The 15057-nt window shown below is 41.9% G+C and overlaps 1 protein-coding gene across 4 annotated transcripts in view; it reads right to left on the reverse strand.

Moving 5' to 3' along the window:
* Positions 1 to 4134: 4134 nt before the first annotated feature.
* The window catches only part of LOC137029949 (hydroperoxide isomerase ALOXE3-like), a 33594-nt gene continuing 22671 nt past the window's right edge, over positions 4135 to 15057 (reverse strand). For all 4 annotated transcript variants that reach the window (XM_067399786.1, XM_067399787.1, XM_067399788.1 and 1 more), the window contains 6 exons: positions 7662 to 7748; positions 7162 to 7331; positions 6696 to 6817; positions 6173 to 6273; positions 4974 to 5144; positions 4135 to 4675 (listed from right to left, as the gene is read on the reverse strand). In XM_067399786.1, coding sequence (XP_067255887.1) covers positions 4496 to 4675; positions 4974 to 5144; positions 6173 to 6273; positions 6696 to 6817; positions 7162 to 7331; positions 7662 to 7748 — 831 coding nt within the window. In that variant the 3' untranslated portion in view covers positions 4135 to 4495. The remainder of the gene's footprint in view (positions 4676 to 4973; positions 5145 to 6172; positions 6274 to 6695; positions 6818 to 7161; positions 7332 to 7661; positions 7749 to 15057) is intronic.

Here is a 15057-nt window from a genome sequence, read left to right on the forward strand (position 1 = left end):
CACGCATTATGATAAATTTATATAAAAAAAAAAATATTTGACTCTTTTTCTTTTCTTAGAATGGCTTAACTTGAATTAAGTGCTGTAAAAAAAAAAAAAAAAAAAAAAAAATTGGAAAAAAATATTATTTTAAGGTACTTTATGATATGTTGCCATATGGCAACAACGCGCAATAGTGGAAATAACTTAAAATAAGTGTATATAGTTCATATTTTTCCTCAGAAATGTTGTTTGTATTGAATAAATTGGTGCTATTATAAGCTTTAGCAGTAAATATAAACAACACCTTATACTTATTTTCCAACATCTTGTGCTTTTATTTATGGAATTTATTATTTTGCTGAATAATGCTTTATATTCTTTGAATTTCATTACGTTTTTCGTGAATATTATTTAAATTGCAAATGTAGACAGTTAAAAACAAATCTAATACTGTGCATCATGTATCATAAAACATTTACATAAAACCAAAAATATTGTAGTTCATGAAAATTCAACATTACGCAATCTTATGAGAGGAAGGTTATGAACATGAACCCCCCATAATCCTTGAAATGTCACCTTTTTTCTGTCTGAAACTTCAAAAAGCATTTTTTTTTTTCAGAGAGGAGACACAGGTACACATCACATTTGGTGCACTTCACCCTAACAATACACTTACATCCACTTGCACCTGCCTTTTTGAGACACAATGGTAGGACAGTGGTAGATCTGAGCCAGTAGCACTGGCTGTGGTGGCAGATCTCTGATGTTGATTTAATCCATAATACAAATGTCATGGCAGTCCTTAACATATGACTAATCAACATTATATCACTAGCATTAATGTTTTTATTGTTATAGCTTAACAGACTGCAGCTAACTTTTGCTAGCTATCTAACCTATTATAATAATGCCATTCCATTATTGCGCAGTGTTGCCATATGGCAACACAGACATTTTATCTATTTATATTAAAAACTAATTTCATGAATTTTTTTTTGAGTGGTGAATATGTTATCATAACTTACCTGAGATGATGTTAACATTTTTTTTGTGAATGTGACATGGGCAGGTCCTTGTTTGTTAGTGACGTTTTAATTTGCTTCAGCAACTACATACAAGAGACGGCAGTCTGTCAGAAAATTGCGCCACAGAAAAAAATTGCATGTCATGTGACTAAACCAAAGCACATCATTGGCTAAACTAAGGTCTTCTCTTACCAACAAAAAAAACGAGAATGTTCTGTTAAAGAGACGGTGGCAAGGAAATGAACACAAAGTGTATGTTGCCATATGGCAACACTATGCGGTAGAGGGTTAAATCCTGTTCACTAAGATCTAAAAGCTATAATAAAAAGATATTTCTTCAAACTAGACCACAGATGGGGAAGATTTAATATGCATTAACCCTTAAATGCATACCTCGGGTCTTTAGTGACCCAGGGCATCATTCACTACCCTCCTCCTCATTATTTTTTTAAAGTGAGACATCAACCTTCTTGGTATTCCTCAATCAATTCATTATAAAGAATATAACAAGAAAAAAATCATAAAATTATAAAAGAATGCCATTCATTTTGTGTAAAAATTGTAAAGGGTCGCAAACGACCCGAGGTGTGTATGAGTGTACGAATATTTTTTTCTGCACAACAATAATTGAATCTAAGATGATGGAAAAAGTACAATTCACCTTTACTCCACAAGGTGGCAATGTCTGATACACAATGCTGAAGTGACGACTCATTCAGACAGAAAACGAAATAATAAAACAAACATGAAATGGCTCAGTGATTTACTTCAGAGCAAGTACTGAATGCAATCAAATATGACTGTAACTGTTACTGGATGGATCTGGTGAAGCTGTTAGCGATCAAAATATTGATTTTGAAGATGTTGAAAATTATATAGTTTTGAGAAAATGTTTGAGATTGCGAATGGGCTCATATTCGTGACCTCAAACATAAAAATAGACTATTATTTGCTGAATTTACTGAGGACAGTGATGATGGCATAAAACATCTGCTCAAATGGAGCCCTTTCAAGCTCCAAAAGGTAACAAAATATGCTTTATTTTATTCTTCTGTAATTGTTACTCTAATATCAGAGGAGTTTTATATTATCGCGACAGGTAGAGATCCTTCCATGTTAGATATTGATCCAGGTCGATAAAGACCCAAATATGTAAGAATGATTGGCGAAACAGTCATGCATTTAAGGGTTAAAAGAAGGTTCCATAACCGAGGAGCAACCCCAGAAATGAATGCTAACAGGCTATTTTTAGACATATAGGCCTATAGAAACCTAAAAAACCAAAACAGCACCTAACTGAAGCTAATTAGAGTTTGTTTTGGGCAAAGACTGTTATCGTAAAGAAAGAGCAGAGAGGGAAATAACGGAAATAACTATTTTTAAAAAGTTTCAAAACACATTTTAGTAATCCACCAATAGGAATTACAAAGCAAACAATAACGTTGTTGAATAGGCTAAGGTGTGGGCTGCCACAAACCTGTCACACATCAGCTTGTTTTTCCAATTATAAACCAGATGTTAGCCACAATTTAACATATTCTACGGTGTACCATAGCCAAGCCACATATGATCCTCAGTTGTGTGCCGTCATGCATAACGTGCCGTGCGGTCATCTGGGCCTTAAAGATGCAATGTGTACATTTTAGTGACATCTAGCGAGGAGGTTTGGAACTGCAACTAATGGCTCACACCCCTCGCAAACCAGATGACTACTACTACTACTACTTTGTGCCGCCTATTCAATGTAGTGACGATGCAAGCTGCCTCTAAAAACATGAACGGTTTAGAACAACAGTTACGAAACACGCTCTGTAGAGTGTTTGTCCATTTAGGGCTACTGTAGAAAGATTGTGGTGCATAATAGTGAATTGACATGGAGGGGGGACCCGTAGTATGGTGTACATTTTAAGACTTCCTCACACCTCAGTCATACAACAAAAAGGAGTCATGCCTCAGACCAAAAGGCTTCAGTCATGACTCACAGGTGTTGTGTGCGTTGTGTGTGAACATTATTATAGTTTCGTTCACATGCATCTACTCATCTCACTTGCACGAAAACATTCCTCAAAATGAACAAAAACAAATCTGTAATAATTAAAGGCACAATTAAAATACCCAAAAACCACTAGAAAAATGTTATATATTTTGTTGACTTTGTACTTATATTATACCAAATGTTTCCAAGAATGTTTGAATCCAGAGAAATAAGCAATTTTAACCATCTATGCTAATATTAGTCTCTCTGTTTATCCCGAGGTTTACCGTAGTCAGCCGGATCCGGGCCATATCCAGGTGAGATCGAGGACCTGCGCCTTGACACGACCACAACGCAGCCCTGAAGTATCAGCAGAGATTGAGTCAACTAGATCAGTGGTTCCCAACCTCATTCCTGGAGGACCCCCAACACTGCACATTTTCCATGTCTCCTTTGTCTGACACACCCATTTCTAGTCTTGGAGTCTCTGCTAATGAATTGATGACTTGATTCAGGTGTGCTTGATCAAGGATACATGCAAAATGTGCAGTGTTGGGGGTCCTCCAGGAATGTGGTTGGGAACCACTGAACTAGATCATCCACTGTGAAGGCCTCATCAACACGACAGCCAATAGCACAGCTCCTCAATAAACCGTCCATACCGACATGATGAATACGATCCTCAACTGGATGGAACTGGATTAAATATTTTGACTCCCAATCTGACTTCTGACCTGACACTGACACTGACACTTGATATTCAACAATGTTTTTGATCTGCCTGCATTGACACCATTCTATGCAAATTGAACTGAGCTGGACGGTGACATCACTGTTTTCTCCAGAGCTGCTGTATAGATAAATGATCTACAATGGAATGAATCAATACTGAACTTAAAGCTGGACAATGACAGAGTTTTCTTCTAGAGGTGCTGTACAGCCAAAATTATATACCAGTTATCAATGTAAAGCTGATTTGATACAATCTGCATTGTAAAAAGTGCTATATAAATAAAGGTGACTTGACTTGACACACACAATGATACAGAGAGAGAGAGAGAGAGAGAGAGAGACAGCAGTGTTTGCTGGTTTCTAGGTCAGTAAGCTGTTGTTTTTGTAATAAACAAATAACACAAATTAATTGCATCATACTGTATTTTGCACTGTAACACAAAGCACAAACAATGGATGGGACGGTTTTAGTTTTTCACATTAGTGTGTAATATATGACAGTTTACAGTAACCAAGTGAATAGTTTGAAAGAATTATACATTTTTTATGCAATGGATTGTATTGGTTTATGTCACTAGATGGCAGCACTGTTGTAAAAATGTATATCTCAAAACCCACAAGTTTAAAGAAATGCAAGCAGTGCCTTTCACATTATTTATTTTCCCTGATAGGCAATATCCATGATCTCACTTTGAGTTATTTTAGCTTTGGTCTTTATTTTTATTGACAAAGCTATTAATGGAAAGACAAACATATTAAGAAGGACGACTGTATCCTTTCAAATGGCTACACTGTTGTCCACAGTTTTGGGGTTCAGATAGATGTAGGGAAGCGCCAACTTCTTGTTCCGCTCCTCGATGAGATCTGACAACTCCTTCAGATCCTTTTGAAACTCTTCAATGAGCTTGCAGGGGACCTCTTCATCATACAGATTTTCTGGGAAATATCCCAGAGGGTACTACGAACAGGGTAACAAGATTGTAATCATAAATCATAAATAGCATGTTGATAATAAACATGTTTATAACCATGTTTAACACATTACATATGACAGCACACTAATACTCTTAAACTGCAACACTATGTTTACAGTGTGCTAAATGTCCTTAATAATGTAACCGTCAGGTAATGCACACCAGAGGAATGGAAGCCGTGTAAGTAGCCATTGTCATCCAGAGTAATATGATGGCATACACAAGAATTTTTTTCACAGCAAAATTGTCATGTCTTTGAACCCTTATGATGTACAAACTCACATGGTCTGCAGAATCCTTGCTCAGCAGTCTCAGGACAGCCATCCCGTTCACCGTGGTGCTCACATCAGGCAGGGTCTCCAGGATCGAGTCCTCAGTGGTCTGACCTTTCACCTTGGGAGGGGGCTTTCTGAGGGCAGTGGGGTAGTTAGGCATCCAGCCGCCTAAGTCAAACTGGGGGAAAAGAATCGGCTAAAAATGTGACACAAACACCCAATATTCACAAAGAATTATAAGAGCACATAATTAACATCCCTTAGGCCATGAAAAGTGGAAATGGAAAGGTTTTTCTTGTGGAACATTTGCTCTTGAAGCATCTTGAGGAAATGTTAATAACAGACAACAGTTAAAAGGCAGAGTCCACAAATCTGTTTCGCAAAAGGTTGTTGATATTCAAGCTCTCAATAGCCAATCAACTGAAACCCCTCCCCTTCATGCTCCTGAAGCTTGATTGGCTGGTGTTGTTTATGGCCAAACCACTATGTCCAAACCACTATGTTTGTTTCTTATTCACCGAGCCAGGACAATAGAGGGCTTTTTGAGCTTGGACACTGAACAGACAGCTAGAGGAATGTATGGAACAATACGCTGGATTTGAGAAAAATTGTATGGGATTAAAGGTGCTATAGAGGATGTTTTCGACGACTGAGAAACCAAAGACTGTTACTCAAATGAGCACATGCGTAAGAACAACACTCCTCCTTCACAGCTCATTTCGAGGGAACACCTCCCAAAACTTATTGGAACACGAGTGTTTGTTTACCACCGGCATTCGCTGTGTCGTGTTTGTGGATTCATTATGTCGGACTCACTGCAGGAACTCATAATCTGCAGTTTTTACTCCTGACCAAAACATTGCATGCGACGCCTGTGGAGTGTGGAAAGTTACTGGAGCGCGCACGTCTCTCACAAGGAACGTAATGGCAGTGATTGTCAAGCCAGAGGGCCAATCGTTTATGCGATGGTCACACAAACGATTGGCTGATGTTTCTAAGGCCCTACCTCATGCACAGATGATGTATATTAATATAATTCCTTTCAGCGCACCTAATAAATAGTCTTTTATCAGTTAGTAAAGACAGTTTCAAGTAATATTGCAAAAATGTATAAAACAAAACATCCTCTATAGCACCTTTAAGATCACGGACTGCAGCTTTAATGGCTCTGTGTGACTGGAAGTGAATTGACTTGTACTAACTGACCTGTCCATTGTTTACAGCGGCATGTTGGGCTGATGCAGTGAAGATCACCATGGTGACAAACTTGATAAGCTCTGTCACAGTCTTAAAAGATGATGGTATTCCTGGGAAGAAGAAAGAAAGGCTGTTTCTGTGAGGAACTCAGCTTAGGATGTTTATACATGCACGAGCACAAACACACACACACACACAAATGAAATGGAGAGTTGAGCCATAAACTATAAACTACTTTTGTTTGTTGACCTGGTTCAATTGTTTTCCATGAAACAGTGAATTACAGTGTGGTTTACAAAACAGGTTGTGTCTTAAAGCAAATATATCTGTGCAAATACTGAGCTGAACACAAAAACAGAAAGGAAACCTTTGTTGGATTAAATGTCCAACAGTTCCTTTGGAAATGCATACTCATTTGTCCAGCCCATTTCATTTCCTTTAATCGCTGCCTATTCTAGCTTATGCTACTCTGAGCAAGTTTGGATAAAAGCATCTGCCAAATGAATAAATGTAACGGTAAATGATAACACACCTGAGCCATCTCTTCCCAGGAAGCCATTGGTGAATATCTCACTGATCCAACGGTGCAGCTCTGTGTCCTTCTGCACGTGTGCATCAGTTTGATAGTAGTGTGACAAGAAAGCTGCAACAAACCTGTAAGCAACCTCACAGTCAGATGTTTTCAGGCTTTACATATTTACAGCTTTACTTTTTTGGTAGATTTGCTTTGCAATTATTTCTTAAGCTGGAATTTATTCAAAGTGATTTGCAACACAATACAGCATGTTCTTACTGACTATAAAACCCATGAACCTGTATAATTGACACTGTATTTGTTGAAATATGAATCAGTGCACCAGGATGTATTAGTTCAGTCCTTAAAATCTGGATGAATTATGTAACACACATACACACATAGTTAGAGAGTATAAAGCATAATGCCTATTTAAAAAAAAACAAAAAAAAAACACTATACTAAACTCCACTGGTAGTCATACTTGTTGATGATATTCCACAGTTTCATCCCATCATCTCTGTAGTAGTAGTGGGGAACATTCTCCAGGCCTCTCTCAGCGATGTTCTCAGGAAGACAGAGGGCGCTGTAGGTCAGCGAGGCAGTAGCACGCTTCAGCAACTTTACCAATGACTCTCCACCTACTCCTGAATACTGCGAGTAGAATCATTAAAGGAGAGAAGACATATGACATAAAGTTAGGTTAAAGGCTATAAACCAAGTACTGGCACCACAAATCCCATAATAATTTCCCCTAAAGTAAAAAAAAAACAAAAAAAACAATAATTAATTTAGGAAAAGAGTAGATTGCTCAAGAAGTCAGTCATCACAGAAAACATTAAATATTTATTATGCATTTTTTACCAGTCTTACAAGATATGTCTGCAGGTAGCTAGGATCATGAGGAGAAATTTGCTGAATTCAACAAAAAAGTATATTGGATTATGAACTTTTAGTGGCTATTTAACAATGTAATATGCATACCACGGTAATGGCCCCATCCTTGGATATCAGGTCATTCCGGGCCATGATGTTGATCTGGAGCGTGTATCGGATATGGGGAAAGAGGAGCTACAAATGGAAAAGTAAGTAAGAGATTTGCATTAATCAGCTTACATTCTTTGAAGATAAAAATATATGAATGAATAAGGAATTTTAGTGTGAGCTATTGCACGTGTGTGTGTGTGTGCCTTCATGTACCTAATCAGGGCTCTATGGTAACATTTTCTTTAGGAGCATTTTTTGATCAATAACAGACATTAACTTTCCCATTACAGGGCAATATTTGCCCCTTTAAATTAATTTCCAGGGGAATTTATACCATTATAAGAGCAATTTTTCTAATCTTATTAAATGTATGCATCATATTTAATCAATTTCTTAAAGTTTTAAAATGTTAAACAATAAATTCAATTACAACAATAAGACCCAATCAGACTGCTAACAATCAAAAGAAATCATAAAATAATCCATCTTTGCACTGGAGAAGTGGTATTATTAGACATATTATTTATATATTTACATAGACTGCTTAATGCAGCTCATTGGTAAATAATGTTGCATGAATGTTTTTAAATATATTTTTTTGAATTTAGGAAAAAAAGAAGAATCTTTAAACGTTCAATATTTTAAGTAAAAACAATCTATGTAAAGTGTAAATATGAAATTAAATGTTAATATGAAAATAAAACAGCCAGCAGGTGGCGGTAAATCTTAATGTGCGAGTCATTCATTCAGTCGTTCAAAATGCAGAATCATTCAGGAATCACCGTCGCTTGGAGATGCGCAACAGTTCCCTTTCGATACTTCACTCGTACTGCGTATGGGGAAAGGTCTCCTTTTTCCCCGTTACTGAAGCCTTTTTCAATAACGCAGTGTAACTGCATCGTCATTGGTTCAAGTTGTTGAACCAATGACGGCGCGGCATAGCCGCTCGGCCTATGGCGACAAAGCCCGCGAATATTCCCGCCGAAATGGGCGGGGTAGCTATATAAGCAGGCGTGTCGCCATAGGATTTCAGTTCTCTCTCCTTCAGCGACGACTTCATATCACTCTTCGCTGATCTCCGGCTGAAGCCTTCGCCGCCTGGAAGAAGCTCGCCTGGGAGAAGTTCTCGCCGCCGTTGAAGAGGCTCCCGCAGCGGACTGAGCTGAGACCGCCGAACGAAGACAGCGCCGGCGCCCTCGCAGACTGCCGCTTCGAGCGCCGCTCTCGAGCCGCCCGCTTCCCGCTTCCGGCCGCTTCTCAGCGCGTCTCCTGCCGCCTTCCGGCGCCATTCAAAGAGCTTTTCCCGCGGCTTAACGTCGCTTTCTAAAAGAGCTTTCCCAGCGGCTCTCGCTGCTCTAAAAGAGCTACAATCGCCGTTTTCACGGCGGCGGCGTTGCCTACAATGCCGCGCCACAACTGTAGCACATGCAGAGCCAATCGCTCCGCGGATCTTCGTTCTCTAGCAGCTGTTCACACGCTGCCCTCATGCCGCCTTCAGCATCTGAGAGCATTCAGCTTATTCCCTGCCGTCTTCCGTCAGGTGAGTACAGAGCTTATTTTTCTACTTTCTCGCTGGCGTTTGCTTCAAATGCCGTCTCCGAACGCGTTATTTGCCGGGTCCTCCCCCGCAAACCGCGCTCGTTGAGGATGCGAGCTCCGCTCTCTCAGCTGAAATTGACATGATGCTCCCCCCTGACTTAGGCGAGACTCGTGATACATTTTCTATCTTTTTTTTTTTTTTTTATGCAAAACAGACAATTACAATAATTACAGAAAACAAATTAAATGCAGAAAACAAAAATACAAAGACCAACAAAACATACATAACAGTACAATTTGGGTGTGTTTGTGTGTGTGAATGTAAGTGTAACTGGGTGTGGTAGTGGAAATATATATGAATATATATGACAATAATAATGATGAAGAGGGTAATAGTAACACAAAATAGTAGAAAAAAAAAAAAAAAAAAAAACGATAAATGAGGGATGAGAAAGATGACAAAAGTAACAGTAATAGCAATATTAATAATAATAATAATAACAATAATAATAATGATAAATCCAATTAATAAGAAATGACAAATAGTAATAATAGTATTAGCAGTAGTAGTAATGATAAACTTATTAACAAATATACTCACTTCATCCGGAATGAGGGGGGAGGTTAAAGGATCAGGAAGAGGACCAATAAAGTTAATAGTAGTAGTAATAACAATAATAATAATAAATAATAAGAATTTTAGTGACAATAATAATGATGAAGAGGGTAATAGTATCAAAAAAAAAAAAAAAAAGCTGATAAATGAGGGATGAGAAAGATGACAAAAGCAATAGTAATAGCAATATTAATAATAATAATAATAATAACAACAGTAATAACAAAAATAATGATAAATCCAATTAATAAGAAATGACAAATAATAACAATAGTATTAGCAGTAGTAGTAATGATAAACATATTAACGAATATACTCATTTCATCCGGAATGAGGGGGGAGGTTAAAGGATCAGGAAGAGGACAAATAAGATAATAGTAGCAGTAGTAATAGCAATAATAATAATAATAATAATAATATTGATACAGCCATTGATAGTAATGATAATAGTAGTAATTATAATAGCAATAATAATAATTATAATAATAATGGAAATATTGATACAATTATTAATAATAAGGTTTTATAAAGCTGCCTCTGACACCCCTCATGGCCATGGGATAGAATAGACCCCCGCCAGCGTCATGTTGCAATAGGCGATACATTTTCTATCTGAGTGAGTTTATTTCTCCCTATGTGCGTCGCTCGCCGGTCCCTCCCCCGCGAGCCGCGTTAATTCAGATATATGACATGTCTTTCTTCCCTAGCTTGGGTGAGAAACATGTTATATGCTTAATTTAATGGAGCATCTTTCTGCTGTTTGCACTGAGTCTTCTCTATGCGTTGTTCGCCGGTTCTGCCCGCGAGCCGCGTTTATTGAGAAATATAACATGTCACTTTTCCCCCTCTTGGGTGACTCCCATGTTATAAACATTCAGTTTATATAGCAGATTTTTGCAGAAGTTAACAATCTCTCAGCTGAATTTGACATGATGCTCTTGACTTAGGCGAGACTCATGATACATTTTCTATTTGTCTCCCCGACTCAGGTGGGACACATGTATATTTTTCTCTCTCACCTGTCTTAGGTGAGACCTATGTTATTTATATTCAGCATATCAGTTGATGTAGCATATTATTCCAGTCTCTCTGCGTGTCGTTTGCCGGCCCTGCCCCTGCAAGCCACGTTCATGAGGATATGCGCTCACTGAAAGCGAGCTCAATGCTCACTTGTGCTTGGTGGAACTAACATGCTCATTATGCTGGACCTCTGTTCATGTGACTTGCTGGCTCTGCCCTGCAAGCCATGTTCATTGAGGTAGAGCGGTCTCACTTCCGACACCGCTCTGTGGAATATATCTTGATGCTCTCCCCTGACTTAGGTGGGACACATGTATATTTTTCCAAGAAGCATATATCTGTTTACTGAGTTTCTCAGCGTGTCGTTTGCCGGTTTCACCCCGCAAGCCACGTTCATGAGGATTCATGAGCATTTCTAAAAACTAGCCGGTATGCAGGCCCCCCTTCCAGCGGCCCGCCAACCGGCACCATTCAACCCCTTGTCACGCGGGCCTGGCAGGCCATCCCCGGAGTATTAAGTGGGTTCTGGGGATAATATCTCAAGGCTACTCGCTCCAGTTTGCTCGCAGACCCCTGCGTTTTTGCGGGGTGCTTCCCACTTCAGTAAACACGGACGACGCTCACGTCCTCCGAGCCGAAGTGATGTCTCTGTTCGAGAAGGGGCCTATAGAAATGGTCTCCCCTCAGAGAGCGATTTACAGCCATTACTTCCTCATTCCCTAGAGTGATGGCGGTCTTAGATCCATCTTAGACCTCAGACTCCTGAACCTTTCCCTCATGAGATGGAAGTTCAAGATGTTAACGCTGAAACAGATCCTCGCGCAGGTTTGCCCCGGGGACTAGTTCTGCTTGTTGGACCTGAAAAATGCATACTTTCACATCCAGATAGCCCCCCATCTCAGGCGATTCTTGAGATTCGCATTCGAAGGCGTGGCTTGCCAATATATGGTCCTTCCATTCGGGCTGTCCCTAACTCCTCGCACTTTTACCAAGTGCATGAACGTGGCGCTTTCCCCACTGAGACAGTTGGGAATCCGGGTTCTCAATTTTCTCGATGACTGGCTCATTCTAGCCCAGTCACGAGCTGAGCTGGAGCATCACAGATCCGTGCTACTCAGCCACATGGAGTGTCTGGGTCTCAGGGTCAACTTTGCCAAGAGCTCACTGCTCCCCAGCTAACGTACGCTCTGGCCATTCAGCAGCTCGCGGCATTGGTTCATCTCCCTCTGAAGTACTTCCAGAGGATGCTAGGGCTGATGGCTTCCGCCTTCCCGGTTCTGCAGCTCGGCCTTCTTACGGATGCGGCCTTTGCAATACTGGTTGAAGTTCCGGGTCCCTCCTCACGCCTGGCGGCACGGCCGCCTGCGTTTCGGGGTCAATCAGGCCTGTTAGACAGCTCTGAAACCCTGGATGAACCCTGTATGGTTCAGTCAAGGTGTACCCCTATAGGCGGTGTTCAGAAGAACGGTGCTCTCAACAGATGCACCCAACACAGGTTGGGGTGCTCTTTGCAAGGGCAGACCGGCCTTCAGCTCGTGGTCTCATGAAGAAGCCATCTGCACATCAACTGCCTCGATGTTGGCAGTAATTCGAGCCCTTCGCGCCTTTTAGACACACCTGACAGGACGCAACGTCTTAAGTCCAGTCGGACAGCATGACAATGGTGTCATACATAAATCACCAGGGTGGTCTTTCGTCCAGCCGCTTATGCGCTCTGGCGAAGCATCTTCTGGAATGGGCATTACCAAGGTTTCAGTCGCTCAGAGTGACTCACACAACCGGGAGAACAAACTTGGGAGCAGATATGCTATCCCGGAGCAATGTCCCCTCAGACGAGTGGATGCTCCACCCCCAGACGGTTCTCACGATCTGGGAGTTCTTCGGGAAGGCAGAGGTAGACCTCTTCGCCTCAGAAGACAACTCTCACTGCCCAATTTATTTCTCGAAGGAGGACATTGCGCTGGCTCACATCTGGCCCAGCACCCTCCTTTACTCTTTTCCCCCGATTGCTCTGATCTTGCAGATCATCAGATGAATCAGGGAAGACAAGCAGACAAGAGTCCTCCTGGTGGCCCTGCTCTAGAGGAGCCGAGTTTGGTCCTCAGAGCTGTTCAGGCTTTCCACGAAAGCCCCGTGGCCGATCCCCCTGAGACGGGACCACCTCTCTCAGGCGAACAGGACGATTTGGCATCCCCAGACAGAACTCTGGGCTCTGCACCTCTGGTCCCTCGACGGGAGCCTGCTAACCTCCCCAGGGACGTGCTGAATACCATTTCTCAGGCGAGAGCTCTGTCCACGAGACGCCTCTATGCCCAGAAATGGTCTGTCTTTGTTGACTGGTGTTCTACACGCAACATAGACCCAGTGGAGTGTGACGTATCTCCGATACTGTCTTTTCTCCAGGAGCGTTTGAGTCTGGGTCGCACACCTTCAACGCTCAAAGTTTACGTAGCAGCCATTGCAGCGTTTCACGCTCCTATTGCTGGCCAGTCAGTGGGACGAAACAACCTCCTGGTGCGTTTCTTGAGAGGTTCTAGGCGATTAAATCCTCCTCGTCCTCTCACTGTTCCCACCTGGGACCTCTCTTTGGTCCTCAGAGCTCTTAAAGGGCCTCCCTTTGAGCCACTGCGTTCAGCTGACCTCAGGCCCCTGACGCTCAAAACCGCTCTGCTACTTGCACTAGCATCGGTTAAGCGAGTTGGTGACTTGCAGGCCCTCTCCGTGAGCCCTGCATGCCTTGAGTTCGGGCCCAACGACTCCAAAGTCGTTTTGAAACCTAGGCATGGCTACGTCCCTAAGGTGGTCTTGACTCCATTCAGAGCACGGGTCATTTCCCTCTCAGTGCTTCCTCCCTCGTCGGACAAGCGAGAGCTGGAATTGCTCTGCCCCGTCAGGGCATTAAGGACCTACATTGAGCGATCAAAGCCTTTCCGGCAATCCGATCAGCTCTTTATCTGCTTTGGTGGCTGCACCAAAGGGTCTTCAGTCTCAAAGCAACGTCTTGCATGTCGGATAGTCGATGCTATCACTCTTTGTTACTCCTCTATGGGCCTCAACTGCCCCATAGGAGTTAGAGCCCACTCCACTAGAGGAATGGCTTCCTCTTGGGCCTGGTCTAGTGGAGTTTTGATTAAAGACATCTGTGAGGCAGCCGGCTGGTCCTCGCCGTCCACTTTTGTCAGATTTTATCATTTGGATGTCCCGACCTTACAAGCTCGGTCATCTCAGTATGATTCAGCAGCCTCTATTGAGCTCCGCTTCATGCCACTCTGGGAGTTAACTCCCCTTTTGGTAGTGTAACAAGGGTTCGACGGCTCCAGCCTTCTCACTTGTCCTCTGGTTCCCTCGCGGTGTCCAAGACAAGTCCAGTCGTTCCCTGCCGTGGCACGGCGCGGTTGAATTCGTTCCCCATACGCAGTACGAGTGAAGTATCGAAAGGGAATGTACTCGGTTACTAACGTAACCTCGGTTCCCTGAGATACGGAACGAGTACTGCGTTACATGCCGTGCCACGAGGCTGCGGCTTCAGTGTCGTCGCTTCAGTCGAATGACCTGAAATCCTATGGCGACGCGCCTGCTTATATAGCTACCCCGCCCATTTCGGCGGGAATATTCGCGGGCTTTGTCGCCATAGGCCGAGCGGCTATGCCGCGCCGTCATTGGTTCAACAACTTGTCTATGAGTGCACCAATGACGATGCAGTTACACTGCGTTATTGAAAAAGGCTTCAGTAACGGGGAAAAAGGAGACCTTTCCCCATACGCAGTACTCGTTCCGTATCTCAGGGAACCGAGGTTACGTTAGTAACCGAGTACGTTCTGTTGTGGCTTTGTATGAAACTATTTTTACGAAATCAAGAAAAAACAGAGTATTGTGGCTAAAATGATCACTTAATATCAGCTTGTTTATTGCACTTCAATCAGATCAATAAGTATTAGATTTGCAATCATGCTATCTCTAGAGAAACAGGAGTATATTCATGTGATAGTACCAGGGCCGGCTCTAGCTCTTTGGTTGCCCTAGGCGAGATCGCCTATAGCAATCGCCGGCCCTGATAGTAGGCTACTTAACTTACAGATATTAGGCTTGCTGAGATCGACAGCGTTACGGTGTTCAGGAACACCAGTTATATCACTTGCCCACCATGACCGCGACACTGTCCCCGCTGTCATTTTATTTTTTTATTGTAATAATAATCATTTAGTAAAACAGATGGTA

The sequence above is a fragment of the Chanodichthys erythropterus genome, chromosome 11 (assembly GCF_024489055.1).
Source record: "Chanodichthys erythropterus isolate Z2021 chromosome 11, ASM2448905v1, whole genome shotgun sequence".
Lineage (NCBI taxonomy): Eukaryota > Metazoa > Chordata > Actinopteri > Cypriniformes > Xenocyprididae > Chanodichthys > Chanodichthys erythropterus.